The sequence below is a fragment of the Anomalospiza imberbis genome, chromosome 1, assembly GCF_031753505.1.
Source record: "Anomalospiza imberbis isolate Cuckoo-Finch-1a 21T00152 chromosome 1, ASM3175350v1, whole genome shotgun sequence".
NCBI classification, from domain to species: Eukaryota; Metazoa; Chordata; class Aves; order Passeriformes; family Viduidae; genus Anomalospiza; species Anomalospiza imberbis.
Window position 1 is genome coordinate 13,359,818 of NC_089681.1, and position 27,169 is coordinate 13,386,986.

Sequence of the window (27,169 nt, forward strand, 5' to 3'; positions counted from 1 at the left end):
ATTGAATCAGAGGATGAAAAAAAGTTGGAAGAACAATTAAAAAATGAAATGCTCTCAAGCTGTAGTGATGCACAGTACATTGTTATGTACAGTAGTTTAAAATATATTATTCTAGCAGACATGACTTGTTTACAGTGGAGAGTGCAATAATCAACTACAGACAGGGTATCCATGATCAATTCAATGGTCCTATTTTATGCAGTGATACTAATACATAATAATCCCTGAGTGTCACAATGTATCCTGTTGAGAGATGAATAAATCACACTGATTTTGTAGTGCTAGAGGTGCAATCCTGAAATTGCTGACTTGCTGAGAAATTCATGTTCAGAGGTGATGGAAATTGCGTGCTTTTTTTTGTCTCCATCTCCCCTATGACCTAAAATTTTCTCTAAAAACTTAACATGTATGTTAAAGCACTTGCTTAAGTGCCTAAGTTGGTTTTTAATAAGTAAGAAGAACTGTACACTTAAAACTAATACTTAAGTCCATGCATATCAGTGGACATGTCTTCATGATGCTGGGCCTATTTGCATTTCACTTAGGCTGATTCCTAATAATGTAATTCAATCAAAATGAAACCTAGCATTACCTGACTTCCATGTAATTTCTTACTCCATGCTATCATTCATTTAAAGCTTATGCAGAGATGTGAATTAGTGCAGCTTCAGCATGTCATATAGGCTTTAGAAAGATGGATCCATTGCAGTAAAATTAAAATTTTATAACTGTAGATATGCCAAGTCTTGCTAAGGTTTATTTAGAATAGCAAGAAAATAATAAATACAGTTCAAAATGGATGTCTCTTATGTCAGCCACAGACTGGTTGTGAATCTTGATTATCTGGAAGTATTTCAGAGTTCTGCATATCTTATTCCTGTTGTATTCATGGTATATTTAATAAGCAGTTTTAAAAACATATCCATCTGCTTGTGAAGCACAATAATTTTATACTCAAGTGCATAAATAAGAAAGCACAAATGGTGTTGAAATTAGATAATTGACAGGATAAATAAAATACAGGTTTTGTGCTCATGGGAACAACTTCCTTTTTTGAAGGCCTATAATAACATTACACCATTGTTCAAGATGTAGTGATACTTATGTTAATATCGTGCTTGAACGTGTAGAATGAAGCTTGTATGTTTGTTTCATTTTTCTAGTTATCCTGGTGGTTTCAAACAAGTGACAGCAACTCAGCTCCATTTGAAGGATCCAACTGCTGTAAGTGTTTTTCCCTTCTTCTATTTCATTTGTGAAACTTGTTGGTTTCCAGTTAATTAGTTCCCCTAAACAAATGGGATCAATTACCTGCATATCTAAAGTTAAATTACAAACATTCTACTAGTGGTTTGTAGAAGCTTGGCTTGTGACACCATTTTTGTAAACCATGTTTTCAGGGTTAGATTGTAACTTGTGTATTTTTGTCATTCTTCCATTCTGTCCAAAGGAGCAAATCAAACTTGTTTGCTTCACTGATTTTTCACTTATTTTCTTCCTTTTAGTTTCAAGGGTCTGACCTTTCTCATAAGTGAACTGCCTCCAGTTTGAGTGAGCTAAGCTGTATTTGAGCTTAATGACCCCACTGCTTTTTTAAGAGTCAGCAAGAATTATGCTAATCTTAAAAAAGTTAAAAAGTGCATCTGCCTCTTTTTCCCAGTGAAATTCAGTGGTAGGTTTTAAGTGATGATGGTTTCTTGAATCTTTTCTGCAATACTGTGTGTTCATGGTCTGCGAAAGAAATGGAAATTATGTTGAACATAAGCCTATTTACTGTCTGTGTTAGACTATTGTATATTCTCATATGCAATGTTCATGTGTTTGTACTGATTAATAGATATTTATGTTTGGTTTTGACTTCGAAATGCTTTTGTTTGGGTCACTTTATGTATAAAATATTGAAGTGTTTCTTCCTTTACCTAGAGAAATCTTGTCTGCTGTAGAATTCATGGGTTTTACCAATTATTTCTAAATCCTGGTTTGTCCCAAGTCTGCCTTTTATAAGTGCAAATACTCAATGAAAAAGTGGTCCACCACATGAATTTGCCTGGTTTCTGGTTTTACTATCACAACTTCTTTAAATAAAATGAAGCTAAATCCTACATTTCCATATAATGTTCTGTCTAGAATTTTTCAAAACAAGTGCTTTTGCAAACAGCCTCTAAGGTAGTTGTAATTCCTTTGGGAATTTACTGATAGTTCCATGTCTAAAATGGATTCTTCAATCTATTTCATTTGAGCTTCAGGCAGGTGCTGAGCACTGGGAGGCAGTAAAACACAACTTGTTAGGGCATGAGAATTGGATGTTCTCTAAATTACCTTCTGGCATTCATTCTGAAATACCTCTTTTATTGCCAGACTCATAGATTAATTTCTCTGCAAACAGAAGAGGATTAAATGCATTGCCAAAAACTAAAGCATGTTGGACAAAGGCTCAGCAAATGGTGATGTGGCTCAAGTCTTGGTCTAATTTAGCAGCAGACACTGTTTTTTTTAATACAATGGTAGAGAATCTTCAGCAATTAACTCTGTCATTCTATTGAAGATGAAGCATTCAGTTGCCTCTCTCATAAAGATATCTCAGACATGTTTTTGTCATAATTAGTAGTAGTGGGTGGTAATTTGGCAAGATTCATTCTGTTTGTGTAGCTGTAATGGGTTTGTATGGCTAGAAACACTTGTGTACTAGTTGAATCGTATTGGTGTGAAATGCATTGGGATATGACAAAAATGGAAATTATGATGATGTTTTATTAACAGGTTTTATTTTTAGAACTAGCTGTTAAAACCTGAAAAAGTAGTACTGTAAAGAGAACAATGTCAGCCTAAGTAACATATGCACCTTCAAATAATAATCTAAATGACACATAGTTATTATGGAGACTTTTAAATAATTTTATTTCTCTTCCTTTCTCTTTTAATCACATTAAATTCAGTTCCTGTGAAGCCAGTGGAATTAGGAAGATTGTAGGAAGCAGGCTGTATCTTCCTGTTGCATCTGAATCTTCATTCTGTAAAGTGTTACTTTCATTCTGGAGGCTGCTGCTCTTTCTCTGCCCTTGGACTTAACTGTCTCCTGCTAATTTATCCTGGTAGTGCTTCATTGGATGAGTCATCATTGCTTTTGGAAATAGTGCTGTTACAGAAATTAAGGCACTAAATTAATGGAAGAGACTCCTTCCAAGGAAAAGATGATGTATACTTCCATGGTGCTACATAGAGATTTTGCAATGGATTAGACTATTTTAGTTTATATAAGACTTCCCGAGTGTGTGTGTATATAGTAGGACTGCAGGAATACTTAGCACTGTCTTTACTTACATCTATCTCAATTCAAACATGCAAATCCCCAAGATAAATATTTTTCTGTTAGTTTTGTTTCTAGTATACAGAGTGTTTTAGGAAAACCTGCTTCACAGCTAATGGCTAGTTTAAAAGATTATAATGAGTAATTTGATGTAAAGTGCTTTAGTTTATGTTTAGATGGGAGGCTGAAAGCCATAAGTATAGTTGTCAGAATTTAGACAAGGTTACTGTAGCTCCTTCCTAAAGTGCCACCAAGGTTAAGTGATATTCTCACTTCATAGGGGCTGACCTCATTGTATCTATCTTACTAATTTTGGAGCTTTATGTTCCTTGCAGGTGGTAGTTAGTGCTTCAGAGGGATTGTGCTGAATTTGAATTTACATGTGCCTTTTTTCAGAGGGCCATAGGATGATCCAGATTGAAGAGGATCTGAGGAAATCTCTAGTCCAGCTTCCTACTCGAAGCAGTATCAACTATAAGTCAGATAAAACTGCTGGGGATTTATCCAGACAGGTCTTGGAAGCTTCCTATGGCAACTGTTTGTATCCATGACTTCTCTTCTTTGTTGAAAGGGATAAAAAATCCTCACCTGTCCAGTCATATGTATCTGATTTCTGATGTATGATTTTGTACCTGAGATTAGAAAAAGACTACTTTTTTTTTACCATTGCTAAGTATCTTTCATGTTAATAATGGACAGTGAATGCAGAAAGAAGTCTGCATACTTCATGTTTCGTACAGAGCTTAACTTAATGTTCCTTGTTCATTTTGCCAAGTTTTTCAGCACTTCAGAAAAATTCGCGTTTATGCAAGGGTGAAAATTAGTGTGCTAACAAAAAGATAGCAAAAGTATGTAGTCCAGCACATTTTTACCTTAAATACTTGTGAGTTCATTGGGGAGACATGAGGAGGGGAATGTCTCTGAATCTGTCTAAAATTTCTAGTGTTTTCAGTTGTTTGCTCTTCTTCAAAATAGCAGAGAGTAGAACTCATCTAATGAAGTTGGCTGGGCTACTTTAAGAAGTGCTTATTTAAGAAAAAAAAACAGCCTGTTCACATTTCTCTGACTTAGATTGAATGTTAATTCTTGGACCACCCATAAGCAAAACTATTAAATATGTTCTTTAGGTGCCCCATGAAACTTTGTTGCTGTAGTTCAAAACAGCCACTCTGTTCTTCGGTTTAATATAATACTAACATTCTGTATGGCAGCAATAATCTCTTAGGATATAAGTAGGCAGGCAACATTAGTTTCCATTGGAGGTTGCTAAAAAAAAATCTGATTGAATGGTTTGGCATGTTTTCTTTGCCAGGACAACGTTTTGAAAATAAAGGAAACGGGTAAAACTTTGGGTTTGAGGTGTAGATGTTTGGAATGCATAGAGTTTTGGGATTTTCTTGACTTTTTTAATAAAACTTGCAAAAATTTTATTTAGATGGAAAACTGCTGATTGGCATGAGACCAGCACTTTCAAAATTAGACTTCTAGGTAGTGGATACAGAAAGATTAAAAGATGTAGTTTTAAATCTCGGGTTTGAGAGGGAGCAAAGATTACTTGAAAAAAATTCTTGGCAGGAATTTCATTTAAATGCCTGCAAAATAATGTTGTCAGATCTAATCTGCAGAAGTAGATAGTAATCCTGTGAGGACAAAGTTTTCAATCAATTTTTCTTTGATTTGTCATTTGAAAGATAGGCAAAACTCAGCCTAATTTTTTTTTCTGGCTGCATCAGAAACTTGACCCCAGAAAAGAAAAAGAAGAAATTACGTTTGGTTGAGACCAAATGCTCAGTGAAAGGATTAACCTTTGCAGTATTCAGAGGCTGTATTGCCTGTGACAGAAAAATGATGGGCAGTAATTTTTCAGAATGAATGTTACCTGCTAGGGAAGATTATTAAGTGAAGCAGAGTAGCTCAATGGAAATGTGCTGGGAGGGAGCCTCCAGGGGTGTCCGGGTTTTGGTTTGTTCAGCTGCTGGCACTGATGTGAAGAGGTTTAAAATGTTCTAATTCTCCTTTTGAATGCCCTTTAGCAACTGCTTGCACGTATAGACTTGCCATTATATCTGCGTAATAATGGTCTTTTGAAGAAGAGCTCAGATAGAAATCACAGTTAAATCTTGCTGTTGAGAACCTATTTTGTTTGCATTAGTAAGGGATAGTTGATAGAATAATATGTACATGCTAGAAGTCAGTCTCTGAAACACTAGAAGTGCTCCCTATTACAAGAGAGTAATGTTTTTTAATTAGGTAGAACAAAACTTCAAAGACTGGATTAGTAGGCATACAAGTTTGTTTTGCATGGGGAGGAGAACATGCTGTCTTGAAGCATGTTATCTTGAAACCTCTAGGTGATCTGAGTAAGTCTTAGAGCTAACTTGGTCATTTTCTTCATAGTACACAAAAATAAACGGTAGTATTAAAAAGTCTTAATCCATTCGTTAAGTTAATAATTCTAAGAAAACATTAAACTTCTCCATTTTTGTTAAATGGAAAGCAGCAGTGGAAAGCGCAATGACATGCATGTGCATGGAAATTTAATTTGTCTGTGACCAAATTATTCTTACAGCAATATTGAGTACATTCACTCTTGCTTGTACAAGTTGTACTACTTGTGTTATATTTTATAAGGTGTGGGTGAAAAGAACAATATTGTATACAGAACTGAAAACCATGGACTGGTGGAAGGAAGATGTGGTATCAAACTGAACCTCAAAGTAACTGCTGTATCTCTTGAAATTCTTCCACGGTTATTTTGGAATGCATTGTAATTAATCACTTTGTTTTCTCTGGAGGACTGTGTCCTTCCCATGTTCTAGAGTTGCTTCCTGTTGATGACTGGACTTAATTCAGCTGTTAGGGTAGACTTTCTTCTGGAAATTCAGCCAGTTATTTTGTGCTTCTCAGTACTAGGAGTGGTATTGCTCTGTTGATTTCCATCTTTAAAGAATGTTTTATCTGGCAAAGAATCTTTCTCAGAACTTGTCTCCATCAGACATAGTCTACAAGCTGCACATAAGCCAAAGCTTGTCACAAAAATTGAAATGTTTAGGACTCACAGTGTTTCAAATAAATGCATTTTAATTTTTTTGTACTCATAAAATGTATTAATGTGTTGTAATGGACTGAAAGTGCAAGAGTTTTAATAGAGCTGCCTTCAGATTCCTTTCCTTCTAAATAGCCCTTTAAATTGGAAACTAAATTAATAATGTCATATAACTGTGTTATTAAGAGCATGTCTATGCTGTGAGTGTATAAAGTAGCCAAGATGGAAAAAAAGGTATTGCGATATTCAAGATGACAATTGCAATTAGAGCCAGTGGTAACTTTGTAATTAAAAAAAAAATCTGGTGCAAACAGCATTCCAGTAGTATAAAAATCCCCAAATACTAATACTGGTGTGGCTGTGTACTTTTGATGGTGGATGTCTTTACCTGATGGAGAAAGTGTCATGGTCTTTTGGAGTAAGTATTTATGAGGATATGGAATTCTACACATTGCTAGTACTAAAGATAAAGTAGTGGGGGAGGAGGCAGTGAGAGTGAATAACTGAATAAACTGTTAAGTTGTGCTAATCAATTTCAAAGTGAGATCAAGGTTGCAGTGAGACCTGTGGGTGGGTAGACCTCTCTGCCAGTCTGAAATTCCACAGAAATCATTAGCTTTTTTAACTTTCATGTAAAATTAAACTCTTGCTATTTTAATAGCTTGAAGTAAGCATAATGACATAGAAAGCAGTAAGATTTGTCTTTTATTAGAAGTGTATTACAAGTATGTAAAAAAGGGGATTTTATTGTTAATTCCTGAAAGAAACATGTTCTGATGTGTGTTTTCAGGAAGCCTTGAATCTGGGTTTGTGTTTCACATGAGTTCAGTAGCAGATTTGCAATTCCATACTTTTTTATTTAGGGTTGGTTTATTTTTAGCAAAACTTGAGCATGTTCAGGTGACAGAAGAGCCCTTACTTAACACCTTGCAAGTATTGCTGGTTGGATCTGCCTTTCGCAACCTTACTCAAGGTGCGAAAACAGTCTGTACAACTTCACTTAATGCTTTACTGATTTCTTTGACATGACACTACAGCAGTGAAAGTGAAGTTGTGGCTGTAGGCAGAATTTTGGGCAAAAAGTTGGATGTAAATTTGGTCTTTCCAGTAGCTAGGTTTGGATTTATTTAGGCTTGTATAATAGTCTTTGAGGCAGAAGTTACAAAGAAGTAATTTTTCCAGCACTACCTTCTATGTCCTGGCTCCCTGTTTAGCCTTCTGTTCTGTAGTTGGACTAATGACCTTGCAGTAAATCAGAATCCTGGGCTGCTTTGAAAGCAGTGTGGCCAGCAGGGTGAGGGAAGTGATTCTCCCCCTCCACTCCACTCTGCTGAGGCCCCACCTGGAGCACCATGTCCAGCTCTGGGGCCCCCAGCACAGGAAAGGCATGGACATGTTGGAACAGATCTAGAGGAGGACCACAAAATTGATAGGAAGGATGGAACACCCCTCCTATGAGGAGAGATTGAAAAAGTTGGAGTCATTCAACCTAGAGAAGAAAAGACTCTGGGGAGAGCTTATTGTGGGCCTTTCAAGGATATAAAGGGGGCTTACAAAAAAGATGGGGACAGACCTTTTATCAAGACCTGTAGTGACAGGACACATAGTATACTGACCTAAATAAATTATAGTCTGCTCTACAAGCATGAATAATTTTTATCCCTAAAAAGCATTCGTTTTCATCTTTGATTTTTAATACATACTTATTATTTTTTATTAGTGAAGGTATCTAAACTGTATATTAAACTGCATAACCTGCTATATTTGTCCAGTCATCTTGATTTTTTGTATTTGTCCACAGATTTATGGTACTGGCTGCATAACACCTGAAAATCTTATCTTAATGTGGTTCAACCTGGGAACTCTGTGATTATCTCTAAAATTTCAATTGAATTCCTTTAGTTAATTTTATAAAAAGAAGTTATTTTGCTCAATACACTTTGGAAAATATCCAGGTGCCTGTGAATTTGTTTGTGCTTAGTGCCCTGCATTTCAGTGTGGTTTATCAGCTTGAGATGGATGCCGCACTAAGCATGCCAGTGTAGTTTCTGATTTGGAGCTAGTTTATATCTGGGTGTCCTGGGGCAAACATTTTACTTACAAAATTGCACGTGGATCTTGCTTTGCTGTCCTTTATGAAACCTTTTTTGTCTCCTACAGTTGTGTGCATTGTTTTACATTTACAAATGTTCCCCTTCTGGATGAAGTCCATGACAATGTGTTTTGTATTTAAATAAAAGGCATCTTTGCTGGAGTCCAAGAGAAAATCCTGTTGAAATTTGTTTACTTTACAATGAGTATCATCTAGAGTAGATATACAAATTCTATTCGTTCCTGATGTTTAGAAGTGAGGTTGTTTATCTGGAACTAATAGCAAGGGCTATAAATATAAGTAGTAAGTTCATAATGCAGTGTTTTGGTATGTCAGCTTTGCTTAAGGTACAAAACATTAATTATAAAAGTGTTTTAACACAGCAAATTACACTGTTAAACTAGTTGCTGGGAGCACTTGGGAAATGTGTTGAAGCTTTTTTTTTTCATAAACAATATGTGTATGTAAATGCACAATAAAATATACCACAAGCTTCTTAATTCTTTGAAGTTGAATGATCATATGCAGTAATCCACAAAAAATGCTAAATATAGCTCTTATCTTTCTAAGCTGAAACTTTCTACATGGCTCTTAAAATAAGTGTTTATATGACGAGGAGTAAGTATTTCTTTTTATAAAATTTAGGTCTGGAGCTCTTTCAGAATGTGGTGCCAGAATTCCTCAGCCTGAAAGATGACTAAGAGCTTGAATGATGAACAGAGTGGACAAATGGAAACACAGTAAACCTATTTCATGTTATCAGTAACCTCCCTGATTATTTGTTACTATGTTACCTTTCCTCAGATTGTTAAACTGGCTGTTTATAGAATGCTTCCAAAAAACCTTCAGAGAAGAACTCTGATGCAGAGGTTACACCTGTTCCCTGAAGATGTGAGTAGCCATGCAGTTACATTTTCATCTTTGTGTTACATTGAGGTAAAGAGGGAGTGTTAGCAATAGCACTCATGTCATAAGCAAGTAAATTAAAACAAAAATCAAACTGTTTTTTTTTAATTTATGTGTAGTTGGTTGTTTTCCATATTATTTCACAGAGATTCGAGATATGAGATTGGTGTATTTAGGTCAAACACAGCATGAAGAACGCAGTACTAGTGACAAATTTTGGTATGGCATTGTGGGCAGTGGTGTTTGTTAAACAGTCAAGTAGTTAAGACTATTCTCACCTGTCTCAGGTTATTCCAGAAGATATAGAGAAGAACCTTCTACAAGAGATTCCTCAGCCACGTGCAGTCCCCAAGAGGTTAGATGAATATACACCAGAAGAAATTGCTGCCTTTCCGAAGGTTTGGACTCCGTAAGTATCTTAGATTTTTTAAGAGGACACTGAATATGACTGAATGTGTATTATGTAGGCTCTCACATTATTAGTAAGAAAAAAGCAGTCATTCTTTTCTTTATGTAGTTTTTATTTTGGAGAGATGAGGTCATTAAAGCAAAGAACAATGGTTGGTAAAATTTTCTATTTCTGGTTTGGTTTTTTTTTAATAAGAAAAGCTTTACTTAAAATCTTATGTTTTCAACTCCCTGCTTCATCAAAAGGAATGAAGTAAAAACCTTCATTACCTGATTTGAGTTGGATGTGCTCTATAATGCAAAACTGTTAGCAATAGTGAAAAGAAATGCTGCTCAGGTCTGTAAACTTTCAAAAGCTTATTAAAAATCACTTGTACTTAGGTTCCTCACCTTAGATAATACTAAAATATGTCTGTACATCCGCTCTGTGTAGTAGAAGCACCTCTATGTTACAGTGTCTGTTAAAGGAAACAGAATCCAGCAAATACATTATGCCCTCTTCTGAGCTGAAACGGGGAGATCAGTTTTGATTTCTTCTAACCTATGTCAGTGATAAAACTTGGTATATTTGCTTTTATCCATAATACTGAATGAAGCTGAAATTCCTGAGACCTCCTGGTTTCTATGAGATTCTGTAGATTAGCCCTGAAGACGTTTATTTTCTGCACCATTGACCAGAATTCTGCAGTACATTACAGTAAAGCTGATAAGCCTGTCCTGTCTTATGGTGTGCTATAGGCTTCTGTAACTGTGTTTAATATTAAAACTGATAGAGGTTCTCCACAGTAATTCAGCTTGAATGAGGAGCTGGCACTTAGTTTTAACTCACTAACTGGGAGTATCTGTGTTGTCAAAGGAAATAGTGTTGTGCTGACAGAGCTTTTTTAATGCGTTTCTTTGTCCCCACACACTCCCATAGTTCATCTCCTTAGGACTGGTCCACCTTAATTGTGTTGACTTGCAGGTGTGTGTGGCACAGGACAAATTATTGATGCCATCTAATTTAGTCATTGCTGTCAAACTAAGTTTTGTAATATCTTCATGTCAGCGTATTAACTTTGGAGAAAATCTGCAGGTAAGAACACTACTGCAGTTAGAATTCCCATGTGATAATTTCTTGGCACATTCCCTGTGAAGGAATTGAAGGCACAGAGAAAATAAGCATCCCCTTTTTTTTTATCTTTCTCTCCTCTGCAGTCTCATCTGGATTGATTGCTGGTAACTGCTCTTTGTATACAATCTTCTTACTCCTTGCCAGTTCTGGGGGCTGGGGAGTGCAGCTGCCTTAGCAATCCTATAGCAGATTTGGAGGCTTTCAACTCAGAGGATCATAGTGCTTCCCCTGTGGGAGAGCTAGGGAGCTCAAGTGGGTATTATGGTGAGAAAAAACAGGGAATAGGTGGACCTGAGAGGAACAGAATACTGGGTCTAAAATGAGAGAATGTTAGAGAGAGGTGGAGCTAGTGGGCTCTGGGTGGGGTAGGGAAAAACAAATGAGAGTTTGGGAGAATTTTAATGCTCTGAGTGTAGAGACTGGAGTAGAAGTTTCCCTTCAACCAACTACTCCATCTAGAGCCACATTTAAAGGCTTGGAGACACACCTAACCCTTGCTGTGTTAGACTTTTGTCCCACCTACTTTTATGCTCTCAGGAGCTGGTAAGATCTAGCAGAGGGAAAAGAATGAAGATGCTTATCTTCCATCTCTCCGCTAACTGCAGGGCTCATCACTGTTGTAATTTCAGCTTCTTGTCCTGGCCTGCAACCAGACCATTGTTGGTGTCAGATAAATTTTAATTAAACCTTCAGCTCACTTTTTTACCAATTTTGATCTTGGGAAGAGTTTCCAGTATGAAGTAATGGGAAAAATAGTAATGTTTTTCCTGTCTGAATGAGAAAGTGTATTTTGATTCTCTGGCATTCAGATTTCAGGGCTTGGGGGGAGGAGGGCTTAGTTGGCAAATAAAAGATGAAGAATTCAGCAAATTTGATAAAACAACTTTCTGATGTGATAAGTAAAATACTGAGGTCTGTAAAAGGGGACTTAAAATGAACCATAGCCATGTGCCCACACTGTTCTGATTAAAATGCCAGCTGGAGAGTCTGAGAATAGACAGCTTTGCACCAAACACATTAAAAGAAAGGTTGTATGAATATGCAGAGGTAATAGCATCTCTGTTCTGTTTTTTCAGTGTGTGAACCCATGGAATAATAATAACCCATGCCAACCTATGTTGGCATTATTACAGTATTCCTGTGAAAGATTGGAGAAGGAACAAAAATACATGTATTTATATATTCTTTTTAGAGGCATCTAGCATAAATATTCTTTTAAAAATAAGTCAGAAGATGGACATCTTCATTCAGAAAACCAAAGAGAATTTAGATTAAAGTATAAATCTGATCATTTGAGATGTACTGAGAAAACAACTATGTGACATGAAAATTACTTCAGAAGAGAAAACGTAAAGGGAACATGAGTTGTTCTGTAGAAATCCAAATTTTGCAGAGATATACGTGCATCTCGGAATGCCAGACTAACTTTCTGTTTGGGTTCCTTGTCATTTCATTATTTTCAGCTGACAGGCTGTCCAGGGAGGTTGTGGAATCTCCAGCCCTGGAGATGCTCAGAACTCACTGTACAGCTCCTGAACAACCTGATGTAATGTTGAAGTTAGTTCCTCTTTGAGTGTACTTCTTTCAGATGCAAATTATTCTATGGTTCTTTATATATGGGGAAAATAAACAAACATAGAAAAATAGATAAATATTTTAATAAACTGTGTTTAAAAAACCCAGTGCTTGGGTTGCTAATCTTATTAGTCCTCTTTGGCTTTTCCTTGGGCTGTTGTTTGTTACTCTGTACTAGGATCTTAGAAATCTGGGTGAGAACACACCATGCTAAAATGAGTAGCCTCTTCCCGTCCCCTGCGTTCTGCATTTGGGATGTAAAAAGCCTTATTGTGGACTTGGATCTGTGAGCTTCTGCAGAACCCACCAATAGCTTCCATGCACTATAAGCAGTCCTTACAATGAAGCAGAAAATGAAGGACAAAGAAAAGCTTTAAACTCTTTTTTTTTTCTTCTTCGTCATATGGTTTTAGTAATTCTTCCTGCCTTATGTGACTTTTGGTTTTAATTATTATTTATCTTCCATTAACTTTTGAGCCTGGTGACCAACCTATTTACCAAAGAGTAGATGTTCAAAATGGAATGAAATATCTCTGTGAGTGATTAGAAAAGAGAGGAGTGAGAGGGAGACAGTGTTAGTGGTTCAGTTTCTTTCTACAGAAAAAAAAAAACAGTTGATACCCTTTAAGATACCTGTATGCTTTAAGGGAAAAGATCAAATGAAAAGCAGAGCTTAATTAAAGGTATGTAAGTCTATAAATACAGATAAACACAATTATGAGTAGAAAATTAATCTTTGAGGTTTTACATTAAAAATTATACTCAAGAAATGTACCTTACTGTATATAAACCAGACATAAGATAGATAATAGGGTATCAATGTAAATAGCTGAATTTATATGAGAAATTACTAATATCAGGAGGAATATACCCTTTTTCTCTTTGATTGGAAATAATAATGTAAATTTTCGTTTGGAATGTGAAGAACTTGCTCGGTGTTGCTAATGTTACTGGACATTTTGGCTATATTTTGTGTTAAAATGTCTTGCTATAGACGGTTCTTTAAAGGCTGTTTTGCTGGTAGTTGGAGACTGACTCACCACAGAGAAAGACACAATATGCAAGTGGGACACTAAAACAGGGACATAGTTTTTAGGAAAGCACAGGTGTGGAAACCCAGCAAATAGTTTGGTTTTCAGAGTGGTGAGCCTTCCCATCACCTCTCCTTCCACCATGGCAGGACATCAAGAGTGATCCTGCTCCATGAAAGTGGAGAATTAAAAGTCAGGATATTCCTAGTAAGAGAAGCTTTCCACAAGCATTCTTTCCTTTTATTCCTAATCAGACTTTCCAGCTTGTCCAGAGGTTCCAGCTTTATGCCTAATCAACTGACTTTCCAGCTTGTCCAGGGGTTCTGACTTAGATCCTCCATGGAGAGGTCTGAAGTAAGTGGGGAAAACCATGTAGATACAGGAAAGTAAATTATGTCTGTTCCAAACATATTTCAAGGTGAAAAAGATCAAAAACAAGTTCCTTTGACAGGATTTGGTCTTGTGCTGTGAATGAAACCTTTATTTCAAGTGTGTTTGAAATTTCAGATTGTGTGTCTTTTAAATGAGTTTTAAACAGAAGTCATCACAGAATTCACCAGTTACATATGACTAAGCAAACAATTCAGTTCCATGAAAGCAAGGATACATCAGATTCATGGGCAAATTTTCCTGTTATATACCATTTGAAAGTTGTTTAACTGTCTAGGTATATATGTGTTTTGAGACAATTTTAAAGTCAGGAAATTGTATTTCAAGAAGTATTTAAATAAGAATGTTACCAAATACATGGAACAGCAGCTCTGTGTTGTTCCAGTAAGATGGATACATTCCTGGGAGTTTCCCTTAAGAAAGCAGAGCTGTCTGATTGCATAGAGTGTGCTTGGGCTGGTGCTGGTGTGCAGACTGAGTGCCTGATCCACTGCCAGCCCTCCTAGGAGCTCCCCTTGGGCCAGACAGCCGCTTGCTTGTCCTTGGGGGAACAAGTTCTTCCATACTTCTGAAGTTTTCAGAATTTGATATATTGTGAACTCTGCAATTTGGTTTTTGACAACCAAACACCTTCTTAATGTTTATATTTCTGAGTAACTTTCCTGATTTTTGCCCCCATCTGTACATCTTGCTTTAAGGGCAGGGGGTTGCAGAGCCTGGTCTGAAGCCATGATTTTGTTCCAGCCAAGCAGCATGGGTTAGGCAGGGTCCCAGTACTGATACTGCTTGTCATCACCATGCCATGGCATGGAACTGCAAGTTTGTCAGCAATACTCTGTGGCTTTGAAAGCAGAAAATCACAATGTTCTCAGACAGAAGTTTGTAGGTGATGAAACATAAGCATATTGGATGCCTGTGAACTGCAGATGTCTTTGATAATCCTCTTGCATATTCTGTGCCACTCCAGTTCCTCCCCAGTTCTGTGTCCTTAAAGCCAGCTTTGCCAGACTCAGGCAACAAGAAGCCACCTGTGATGTTCCCAGCAAACAAATTTGTTGGCATTGGTAAATAGAAAAGCTTTTGGGTTAAAAAATCCTTTCAGCCTCCACTTCCTTTTCTGTTTTCTTAGAACTGCAGCGGTACTTATCTTGCACAATTCTACAATTTCTAGTGCAAGTTTCTATTTTTAGTTACACAGATTATTTCTGGAATGTAGTAATTGAGCAGAAGAAGCCAGAGATATCCTGATTATGTGGCTGAAGGAATGTTCTAAACAGTACTTTTATATGTGCAAGATTCTAACAGGTTTTATTAGGTTTTTTTTATCTGTTAATTTCTTCAGATAACTTCATGAGGAGCTAACACCAAAAGACACTTCACATTATATTGCATAGAGAAATTACATTTGGAGTATTTCCAGTGATGTGCTCTGTTACAAATTATAACTTGCAGTTTTTACTAAGTTTATACTTTTTTTTTTCTTCCTACAATGTAATATGGGGTAAAATAAAGGAAAAAGTTTTGGGGGTCACTCTAGTTACCTTGAGAAGAGTAGATGGAAAGCCATAAAAACATTCTAAAGATGGTGAGGTCTTGAGCCATTTTTATAAGGACCATCTCAAGTTTATTTATTAGCCTTTAAAAATTTGGTACCAAATTAAATTTCTCCAGTCTTTTTCTTAGTTCCTGTTCAGTTGTAGAGTGTGTCTGCAGCTTCTTGGGATTTATATTGTGTTTTATATTATACCTCATTTGCTAATATTTGGTTTTTATCTTGGGCTAAGTATTGCCCCTCCAACTTTAGTGCTCATCTTCTCTCACAAAGCAGGGCCAGCATGTAGCAGTGTTGAGAGAAGACTTGGCCAACACAAACTTATGTAAAAGACTGCAGCCAGTCTTACTTTTTCCTGAAAAACAAACTGTATAAACCAGGGAAAAGCTATCCTGCCAATCCAGCCCAGTTCTGTTCCAATGGAATCTCTCTGGCAGTTCATTTTCTGTGGCCTTTTTGCCTCTTGGTAGAAATTACATGAACTAACTGGAAATCATTAATCCCCAATCAAATCTAGGAACTATAACTGGTAACTTTTGGGGGTTTTTATTAGTAAGGGCATAAAATATCTCAGGATTTTGTAGCAGATTTGTGTTCATTTAACAGGAGATTTGGAGGTAACCAAGTCCCACATTTCAGGCTACCAAAGCTGGATCTAAATTGCTGTGCAAAAAGCCACACATACTTAAGGAGAAAATTGCTCTCCTCTACATTAGGTTTTAGCTGCAGGCAGCAACTGGACACTAATCAAGAAGGGTCAGTAACTCAGTCATCTTAAAAATCCAACACATCCATGTTCAGATTGCTTAGCCTATTGAATTCAATTACTGGCTTTTCTCTGGCATGCCTAAAACAGATCAGTGCTACTGATTCTCATACCCTTTATGTGGGGGCAGCTTAGGTTGTTCTAAAATGAGTGTTGAAGGTAAGAGATAATAAATGGTTATTTGGGCCCTTTTGCTTGAACTTTCTGAAGAGGCTCCCAAAAAGAAAGTTCCAAAGCAACTTTCCCCTTCCCTTAAAACCTTTTTATCTCATATGTGAGAATAGAAACTAAATGAATGGAAATTTGACAAGGAATAGGAGAATGGTAGTGTATGATACTGTTGAACTACCTGCCCAGATGAAATTGGAATTAGATTAATTTTTAATCACTCTTTTATAAGTGTCTAGATTTCCTTTTTTCACTTCTGTGGCTGACAGTAAGTCTGGAAAATATTTCACCATTCCTTCACCCACTTCTCTGTTTATTTGAAGAATAACGTAATTCTTTGTCCAAAGCCAAATGTGCAGTGCTGCTCTGTATACAGTCCTATAGTTTTTAGTAGAATATATCACCAAAAGAGTAACCTTCTATTTTCAAAAAGCATCTTAACAAGATGAAGCTTACAAGTATATTCCATTGATTTCAATTAACTACTTTTCCAAACAGAATTCATTTAAGCTAGGTCAAAATCAGGGAATTACAGTAAGTTTAAAAAAGCTTAGATCAATTTTGCTTAATTTGTTTTTACAGAAACTGAGGTTGTAACTGCTTTACTTGAAATTTTAATAAGCCATTCTTCATTTCACTAAGAGCACCTAAATGCATATAAGATAACTTGATTTAATGACACTTTCTAAATACTACAGGTGCCAGTTTTGTGTAGAAAAAAGCAAACAAGTTGCAGCTGAGTACCACAAAATAGACATCTTAAGTTTTGTTTCTGCTTAAGAGGATTAGTCACTCTAGCTGTACTGTCATAGCAGTATCACCTTTCTTACTCTTGTCACAAAATGCAGCTTCTGTTACTGTGGGTTGTTCTCCAAGCAAAATAAGTTATACTTGTAGAAGTGCTTTTTAAGCAAGACAACAGTCTGCATGAGAACAACACCAACATGGAAACGGTTCTTGTGCCTCAGGCAGAGGAACTGAGGGTTTCGAATAGGCCACATTGTGAATTGGAAATTTAGTGGTAGTTGAAATATCATTAGCTATTTCACTGATTATTTTACCAGAGGCACAGAACTACCATGGGATAATAGGTACACCTTGAGTAGAGGAATGATTCTTCTCCCCCTTCCCCCCCAGCATCAAACTGTTGATATTTGAGTATAAACACATAACTTGATTTTCTGGGGAATTATAGCAATGTCCGATCCTTGGGTTTTGATTTATTAGTGTGATTAGTGAAAAAGATGAAATGTGTTCAGAAATCCCCTTTAGCTATAGTCCCCTTACCTAATAGCTATTGACTTTGGCACAACTTGCAAAGTTTTCCTGAAAAATACATATATTCCTCTTGTTTTGGAATTTACAGTAAATTTTGTCTGTGTGTTGAAGTTTTTCTAGAAAAACAAATCTTAAATACTCAAAATTTCACAGTTGATTCATAACATAACCCTAAAATGTGTGCCACATAGACAACAAATTTCATGTTGTATATATTGTGTGCTAATTTTAGACAAAACCAAATTATTTGGAACCTTTTGTTATAAGAAAAGGCTAAAAGCCACCTATTGCCCTTAATAAGCAGATATGAAAGATGAGCCATAGAACCATTCTGTACAAGCAGACAACTGTCATCAGTTAGCAATAATTCCACATTCCTGTGATGGTGATTTCCGGAATTATGGAGAGGAGCACCCCAGTAATACAGATCGAGTGTGCCTGCCAGGACAGAGTAATGGGATCAGAGTGGCTGAGGGCTAAGTGGCATGATCAGTCCACAAGGTCTTTTCACTTATTGGTCTTCCCCAGTCTGTCATCTGTTCAAAACAGTGTTTATAAATTCCCCTAAATGAGACTTTTATGAGCTAGTGGATATCACTTGTTAAGTACCTAAAAAATAAGGGGTAGGTTAGAAATACTTCAATATTAATTATTTCTTTGTGTGTGTCTAGTTTTTCAGCCAAGTTTGGAGAGATTTTATCCTTGTTTTTTCTTAAAATTCTTGAAACTTGTATAATAAAGTCAGGGAGAGCTTCTGTAAAACTACACAGTCATGCTGAAGTCTCGTTTAGCCTTTGGGGGGCGCTGCACTGTTCAGGAAACAGGATGGGGGAAAGTGGGGGGAAAATGCTGCTGGATAAAAAGCTAACATAGCAGCCACAAACCTGATGCAATAGTAAATCCTTTCTGAACACTCCTTGTTACTGCTGCTGAGAGTGCAGAAATTCCAGGGAGCTCCAGCTCTCTGGGTCATGTGCTCCAATGGTGAGATGATTGCCCGCAGGTGAAGAGAAAATTGCAATTTGAGACAGAGCTTCCACACCAGGTGTGCATTGCTGAGTCAAGAGCAGGTATTAGCAGGTCACTGTGCAGCACTGACTGTCTTACTCCTCAGCAGAGGCAGGTTTGAAACCATTAGCAGTCATTAACACAGGTTTGCAAGCACACAAATGACTGCAGCAATTCCATGAGATTTGACTTCATAAAACTTGTTTTGAAAAGTCTCAGACAATGCAGTGTAACAGCAAAGCCATGTGAGTAGGGATTGTTTGTGGAGAGATGGCTATCCAGGGTTTTTGAGCTTGAAAGAAGATAAGGCCATGTTCTCAAATGCTGTTTATCAGCAGCACGAGGTAGAAGAAACTAGGGAGGGAGGTGTGTCACTTGTTTGGGAAGAAGAAAGGGCAATGTAGACTACAAATTATATTGCTATAGCTAATCCCAATACATTTAGAAGTTCTAAGAAACAAAGTCATTTGGATTCAAATATGAGTTATGAAGAAGTATTCCAAGTCATTAAAAATGAAAAGAAAATATTTTTTAAAATATTGTCTGGATTGTAAAATAACTGCTGTACATATAAAATGGACAGTGTCATATATTACTCTACAGCCTTTATTATTTCTTTGAGGTTAGAAATGCTAACCTGTCTGCTTATAAGATGCTACAAGGTTTTAGCTTGTTTGCCTAGAAGTATGATAGTGAAGTTGTCCTGTATATTTTTGAAATCAAGTTAGTTGCAGTATAACACGGACCAGTGATTACTTAGATTTGACCTTCATAGAGTAACACACACCCCCCCTTATTTTATTTTTCTGAGGCCATTTTACCTCCACAAAGTATTGCTAGGCAAAGGGAAACATCATTGCTGGAATGTGCTGACAAGAATTTAATGAAGATAGAGCTGTGCAGCAAGTCTATTCAGAGCAGATTGAAATAAATATTCACTCCAGGAGTTAAGAGTTGAACACATTTAACTATTGCAGAGGGTCTCTGTCCTGTCCTTCCTCACAGGAAAAATACCCTTGAAAGTGGGTATTTCACATCACACTGAAAAAGAATATTGAATATTCTGTGAAGTGGGGGGGGTCCCATCATAGTTGCAGATCTGCAAGTAGTCTTTTTGTGCTGTTAGTTTCTGTTTGCCATCTGAGATGCTCAGAGGCTGAGGTCATAGCTTCATGAGCATTTTTTCTGGCAGTAAGGCTTGGTTTTAAGAATTATCCATCCATTTTCCTGCCTCTCCATTCTGCTTGTGTGGCAACAGAATGGAGAATCAGAGAACTGACCTAGGTTAAAGACAACCTTGTTTCATGCAGCTGCACAAAGGGGTATGTGTATGTTGGAGTTGCTAGGGAAGTACATGTATGTTCACCAAATTTCAGTATTATTTAATGGTACAGATGCCAGAACTACACTCTGCAGTGCTTTTCAAAACATAACTGTAACTCTGAAATCTGCAGAGACACTGAAGAGAGAATTTACAGTGGCAAGCTTTAGCCCAAGGACACGAGCCTCTTCAAGTGATCTTTAAAGTCCATGAAGAAAGGCAGGACTTCTCCATGTTCTAGGGTTTAGTTTGACCTCAGGCTTATTTCATGAGGTGGGATACAGAGCAAAGAAGTTACTGTTTTCCTGTAAATGGGAAAACTCTCACAGTCCATTGGTTTTGTTCAACACTGCAGAGTGTAGGGCTGGCATCCGTATCAAAAGACAACATTAATATGAAATACTTCAATTCTGCAGAGTTTTGGGAAGCTCTCTACCAGTTACAGTGGGGACCACTAAGACCCTTGTATTTTCCACCACAAAAGCTGGTCCTAGGAGCTGGACATATGTGCAGGTTTATATATTCTGTAAGTTGCAGTGGCTGTGGATTGTCAGCATTTTACATCAGCTGTATTTCTCTTCTGATAGCTGTGAGTATGGATAGAAATTGGGAGAATTGACAGAATCACAGAATTGGGAGGGTTTGGAAGGGACCTATGGAGATCATCCAGTCCAACCCCCCTGCCAAGGCAGGGTCCCCTAGAGCAGGTTACACAGGAATGCATCCAGGTGAGTTTTGAGTGTCTTCAGAGAGGGAGAATCCATGACCTACCTCCCTGGGCAGCTTTAAGAGATTTAAAAGCTGTAATCAGAGCTTGGGACCAGCTCTTCAGTGCCTTTTACTCAGTGGTAAAGTATTTGTTAAGAGAGAAGCACTGAGAGGCCTCCTATAACAAAAGGGATGCTGATTTAATTTGCTGAGTATTTTGCCTAGAACTCACAGAACTGTCTTAACACTTTTTATGTGGAGTATAAAAATGTTAGTGAGACAAATATTTTTTACATATTTTGGTGTCAGACATCTGCTGAACAGGCTAATGTTGCATATTTTCAGTGAACACATAATAGTTTGTGTTCAGCATAGATTGCAGAGACATTGGTTCCCACATTCCCCCATTTCCCTTTGTCTTGGAGTCTCCTGTCACTATACAGCAAAGCTTTTTTTCCCCAAGAATGTTACTTTAAAAAGAAAAGGAGAAGCAGCTATGTGAAATCTTGCCTTTGGGTGAATTTCTGAACTGTCTGTTCTAGAAGATAGCATTTCCTTTGTTCCAAGTGCATAAACTCAGGTCTTTGCTGAGGAAAGGCAAAAGTGCTGCCATCAAAGAAGAAGACTCTCACATGGATTTGTGTCACTTATCAATGAGCAGTTACCCATTGATGCTCACAAGTAGGTCATAATTCTCTCTGAGTAGACAGCATTTTTGTGGGTTCATATTCTTCGTCTGACAAAATGCCTATAACACTTTTGCCAAAGTCAGTGTTTTCCAAGGCTTAGCTTTCCTGGTGCCAAGAATTCTTCAAAAGCAGTCCAAAAGCCAAGTACTAGTGGGCATAAAAAGCCTACTGTGGCAATAGAAAAGGCTTTAAAAACTTTTGTATTTGTTCACACAAGTGTTTCAGTGTGGAAAATCCTGTCTTTAAGCTTCATTAACTTCATAAGACTGCAGACTTAGAGTCCAGTGTTTTATGCATTTTTATGCGTTTAAATTTTAAGGCAATGAGCTTTAAAGTTGAAATGAAGATTACAAGCAAGCAAGAAAAAAAAAAAAGATTTTCACCCCAGAACAAAGTGCTGTGAGACCTATAGCTCTGCAGCACTCCAGCATACCCCTAGATGGAAGTTTTAAGGGAGCCATTCATGGAAAAATGCAAAATCCTTTGAGCAATGTACAAGAGAATGGATTGCTTTCTCTAAAAAGAAAGAATAATAACTATAAGCTGCAAGACAAGGATGTCTTTGCAATGCTGCGTTGCCTAAAGGCTTCCAGCACTGTCCACCTGTCTAGGATGGATGTAGTGATAAAACTTCTAAGTCACTGAGAATTTTTCTCAGGGAGAAAACTTTCTTCTGAGTCGCTGAGAATTTTTCAAAATCCCATACTCTTACTACTCAACAAACAGTTTGATACAATGAAATACCTATTCTGGCATGCAGGGTGAGATCTAACTAACAAAATGTGGCGTGGCAGAGAGGCTGTAGCCAGAGGATGTTTAAGGTCCCTTGTGATCCAAACCATTCTCTGATTCTATGAGTATCTCCAAGTACTGAAGTCTGGGATTCTAGGAAATATGACTTGACTTCCCAGCGCACACCAGCCATCAAACATTGAGTATGTTCAAGTTCAACATTAAGCAAGTATGTAAACATGTATGCTGCTTGCAGCAGTTCTGTCATGCACAAAAATACAAGTCCAAATGTTACTACAGAATATGCTATTTAAATGGGGAACAGAGCAGCTTTATGATTCTTACAGCATGAACACTAGCTCTTCTTTATAGTTCTTCTGTAAAATTCACACAATTTTATATGCTACTCTTGAAATTACACAAACTGAATTCCAGAGTTGCTTTCATGTGAGAACCTATGAGCTCATAAAAGACTTGTGTGAATGACTTCACTTTGCAGTGCTATTGCTTGGCAAATTCTAAAACTGCAACATAGGACTAAACAAGTATTGGATTTCTATGTGGCATCTCTTCAGCCATCTGAACTCTCAGTCTTTAAAGGAAACTGTCTGCTTCCATTGCTGTCTACTTTTCATTTTCACTATTGAGCTGAATTACAGATAAAATGTATGACCTTTGGAAATTTAACTTGGTTACTGTAGCTCTTTGCAGGTTTTCCTGTATGCCAGAATTTTCATTCAACTTCATGGCAAATCTGGCCCTGTATTCCCTTAGATGTCTCTAAAACCTTTGTTAATACCTGTCTTGTTGAGTTGTGGTGCGTTCCCCAAGCTGCTTTGATTCACAGAGGAGAGGAGCAGTGAGGAGTGTTGTGTTCCTGCAGGCTGCAGCTGTGTGTGGAATGGGGGCTGCGAGGAGTGGCCGCTCCGTGCGTGGCGAACACCGGGCGTGTCCTGTGTACCTCACAGACCCTGACCTGCACTGGAGGTTTGGGGAGTGACTTGACAGAGTCCAGGATGTGCAACTTCACTGCAGAACATGTTAGGGATGTAGATGTGCTGAGTCTGCAAACTCAGCATTTTAAAAGCCATAAGCTGGTCTGAGCTGTGTAGTTTCAGGAAGAATGTGGTTCCTGCAGCCAGTGGATGTGTGACAGACAGGCAGGGAGAGAGATGTGCCTGAATAGGAGATCACACAGGGTTGCAAACAGCAGTCTGCTTCTATCTGAATGTTTTCCACATCTCTCATCCATGTAAAGGGGATTGCAGAACTTTTAAGATTCAAATTAGGGTTTTTTTAAATCATCAGTTTTAACTATTTTAGTAGTGTTGTGTTGGACTGTGCTGTTAACTAAAACTAACCACTTTATGCATGGATTATTCAGTTTTTAAAAGTGGAGACAAATCAGGGCCTGTGTTTAAAGCCCTGTAAGACTGCATTCAGTTCAAGATGGTTTTTTGTTTTGCTTAGGAAAGTAGGAGTGACCAACTAGTCCTGATGTCTGTAAATTCTCAGAGGTTTTGGTAAATTTCATTATTTTGTTCTGTTTGTGTAATACAAGTAATATTCTTCTTTGTCCAAAAAAATTTCACCAGAGTAAGGAAATAAAACTAGATGAGGATGCTACTGCAGCCTTAAAGCAAAGCCACTGTAGTGCACATGCATTTCTTAAAATACTTTTTTTTTTCCCCGCAGACCTAAAGATTTTCGAAGGAAGTAATAAGAATGAAAGAAGAAGTGCCGTCAGGAGTGTCTCTCCTCCTTCAAAGAAAATTCTTCTACTATGGAAGGATCTGTGCAGCTCAGCCAACCCTTCTATAGTGAATGTTTCTGACAGCTGTAAGCAAATTCAACTTGGTATGATTATAGAACTTACTGTATTTGAAGCAGCTAAGAACAGGTATTATCTTGTTAATGCCATCTGCACTCTGCATTGCATGATCTGGTATTTTTTAATGACATTTGATTTGATACTGTTATTAAAGAATCAATACCTTTGTAATGAGTATTTGCATCTCATAGAAACAATACATTGGCTACTGCTATGAAGTAGTTCACTCTAAAAGTTGCAACACTTTATTCCGTGCAGGAGGAGCAGAGCATAATTATGGTCACCAGCCATAATTTTTCATCCTTGAGCTTTGGCCATCTTTTGATACATTGTGCTCTAAGGAACAAAATGACAAGTACTATTTTTCTATAATCTTACTTTTTCAGACTACTGTTTATCTGCATCTAAATCTTGGGTGTGCTGAATGACAACAGCAAAGGTGGCTCTACTTTCTAGCTGCTGAATGTCATTAAATGTGTTCCTAATGGTATTTTATTCTTGATGTTGAGATGTTACGTGATTGTCATTGGGAGAGTCAATATCCCTAGGGTTCTGTCTGCCTTGGAAAGCAGCCAGGCAGAGCCCTGCTCCACTGGGCATGGCTTTTGAAGATGGCACACTCTGGACTCCAGAGTGTTGGTATCTCTGCTTGTTACCAACCAGAACATCCCTTTGGAGCTGTGCAGTGCATTTTCTGAAGTCACTCTTCCTCACTAGGAGGTCTGCTGACAGCCCAGTAGAACAGATTTCATGAATGAAGAGGAAGACAGTCCTGAGATGTACAGGACAGCCTCTCCATCTTGGTATAGGGCTGAAGAAAAAGTGTTCAAAACCTGTGCTTTCAACTTAAATGGCCATTCTTGAGCTAAATGTTGCTCAGTCTCCAGTGCCGTTCAAAGCTGTTTATTGAGTCTTTTTTTAACTTGTTTGTAGCTTATGAATTGCTCTGTGCTCAAGTGGTTGGGTTGGCCTTTTGCCTTCCTCTCCTTGTTAGCTGATCCAAGTTGCCATCCCAGCTACACCTGCCAGTCTTTTGACTTGGGCATGTCAACATAAGGAATCTCACATCTCAATTTCAAATGCAGTCGGTACAACTACCTCAGCTCATAGTTACTCTCTGCATTTGTCCATATACAACTTAAAAAATATGGCTAAATAATGTTTATACTACATCCTTTAAAATAAAACTGTTGTCCCAAAGTGTTGGAAACCAGAAATGCATTTCCTTCTCATTGCATTCTGTGCCCTGAAGAGCTAATGCAATTGTTTTGAGTAAATGAATACAGAATTACCATAAAAAAGCTTGCCACTTTTATTTGCATACAAAACAGAAATGAAAGAGGTTCACAATAAATTATCAGTGTGCTCCCACGGAACATTCTTGTGTATTTATTTTAGGTGAGTTTAGAAAACAGTGGTCTGTAATGTAAGGAATCTTTACAAAAGAATTATAACCTGGGTGCAAGGACACCTGATGCATTGTTCTCCAGTGGATTTAGTCAGGTTACTCTGCTAGTAAAGTAATTCATCCAAAACAAAGAGAAAGTAATCAACTGGGAAAAAATGGATAACAAAACATTAACTTTTGTGAATGGTTCTACGTACACCACCTAGCCAGATGCATTTCTTCAGATACAGTTTGAAGAGTGAACGGAACAGTACTCCAGAGAAAGATCTACAAGTGACCTTTCATCATCAGCTAGCACCAACCCACTAACATACTAAACTTCTGGCATGCAAGATAATTACCATTATTTGTTGTGTCAACTGGCCATGTACACTTTTTTCTCCTTTAACATAAGAGCCTGTAAACATCTTCAGTGACAGGTGAGGCACCGGGGCAAAAGGCCAAACACAGGTGTGCATAAAATGTTTCCCTTTTTTAAACAGTTCATTGAGGGGGGCTTTTTCCATTCGCCTTTGTGGGTACTGGGGTCTTGGCACTCCTTTTGGCTATCCTCCTTGCGAAGCGACTGATTCCCGGGGATCTCAGCTCAACGGCTTCCATCTCTTCTTGAACAGGAGTAAACTCTGGTTGAGCAAGATCAGGTGATGGATAGGACTGGGAGTATGGGGATGGTAAGGGGTAGGACCCGTGAACTACATACGGCTGTTGCTCACCATCATAAAGGTCCTCGGGGTCATAGATTTGGTAGGAGTTATGTGGTAACTGCACTACTGGGATGTCTTGATCAGTTGGCTCACCGTATCCACCTTAACCCACCACCACCAAGAGTATTCATACGGTTAACACAGGAGAAGGGGAGTAGAAAATTAAAGCATTCATTAGGAAATTGACATTTTATATATAGATATATTTCTCTATCATGTGTGTGAGTATATAATCTTTAAATACACATCTTTTATTCACATAAAGGAACAATGAAAACATTTAACAAAATTAATAAGCTGGAGCAATTGGAAACCCACCAACAGACAGCCAAGTTAGTTGGAAACCACCACCACAATTTGTCAAATGTCCGGTTGTAATACTGTGCTCATTATACACTGCACACTCTGCCTGCTATAGCTTATTCCAATTATGAGCTAGAATACACGAGTAGCAGGCAAAAATGGGTCAGGCAATAATTTTTAGCAGTGCCAGGAAGCCAAGTGCATGTACAGCAGCTGTAAGTTCATTAGTGGTAGTCATTATTGTTGCTGGAAAGCACAGAGCAGTTCAGCATCCATCTCTGACCTTCAGCCCAATGAGACCTGAACCAGAATGAGCCTTTCACCTTCTGGATTGGTAGCCATTGTAAGGGATTGGGCCTTAAAACAGGAAAGGAACAACAGGGAGGGGAAGTGAGGAGAAAAGGATAGGAAGAGACGACAACAAAAACATTCAGGTAAGTAAAACATACAAATCAGCTCAGGGGCAGATTAAACATCAAACAAATATGCCTTATGCATAACAATTGTAGTTTAGCACTTTACTAATAAATTTTTTTTTAGGTTGGGTGATGTAATTTTTGGTAATTGTGTTAATTTCTTCCCATGGCCTCTCCGTGCTATAATGAGATGGGAAAATAGGATACAGAGAAGATATAGAAAGAATCATTTTCTCCAGATGACTTCACTGGTTAATGATGGACACGTGCATCCCTGTGCCAGGTTACATTACTACAGGTTTAGTAAGGGTCATGCTCTCATGCCACTCAGAGGCACATGGAAAGGGAGGTTGAGCAACACATTTGAAAAACTACAAGTGTAAAAACTCTGCTGTCACAAACATGAGTTGGTAGGG

The 27,169-nt window shown here is 37.7% G+C and overlaps 2 protein-coding genes across 6 annotated transcripts in view; one reads left to right on the plus strand and one right to left on the minus strand.

Moving 5' to 3' along the window:
* Positions 1–24,093, plus strand: part of MRPL13 (mitochondrial ribosomal protein L13) — a 28,292-nt gene extending 4,199 nt beyond the window's left edge. Inside the window, exons 4-7 of the mRNA XM_068182213.1 lie at positions 1,164–1,224; positions 9,250–9,336; positions 9,639–9,760; positions 23,787–24,093. Coding sequence (XP_068038314.1) covers positions 1,164–1,224; positions 9,250–9,336; positions 9,639–9,760; positions 23,787–23,811 — 295 coding nt within the window. The 3' untranslated portion in view covers positions 23,812–24,093. The remainder of the gene's footprint in view (positions 1–1,163; positions 1,225–9,249; positions 9,337–9,638; positions 9,761–23,786) is intronic.
* Positions 24,094–25,210: 1,117 nt separating this feature from the next.
* The window catches only part of COL14A1 (collagen type XIV alpha 1 chain), a 113,628-nt gene continuing 111,669 nt past the window's right edge, over positions 25,211–27,169 (minus strand). For 2 of the 5 annotated variants that reach the window (XM_068182131.1, XM_068182159.1), the window contains one exon: positions 25,211–26,136. In XM_068182131.1, coding sequence (XP_068038232.1) covers positions 25,814–26,136 — 323 coding nt within the window. In that variant the 3' untranslated portion in view covers positions 25,211–25,813. Of the gene's footprint in view, positions 26,137–26,260; positions 26,695–27,169 lie in introns of those variants that run through there. The other 3 variants (XM_068182136.1, XM_068182150.1, XM_068182143.1) reach the window with 3 other exon arrangements.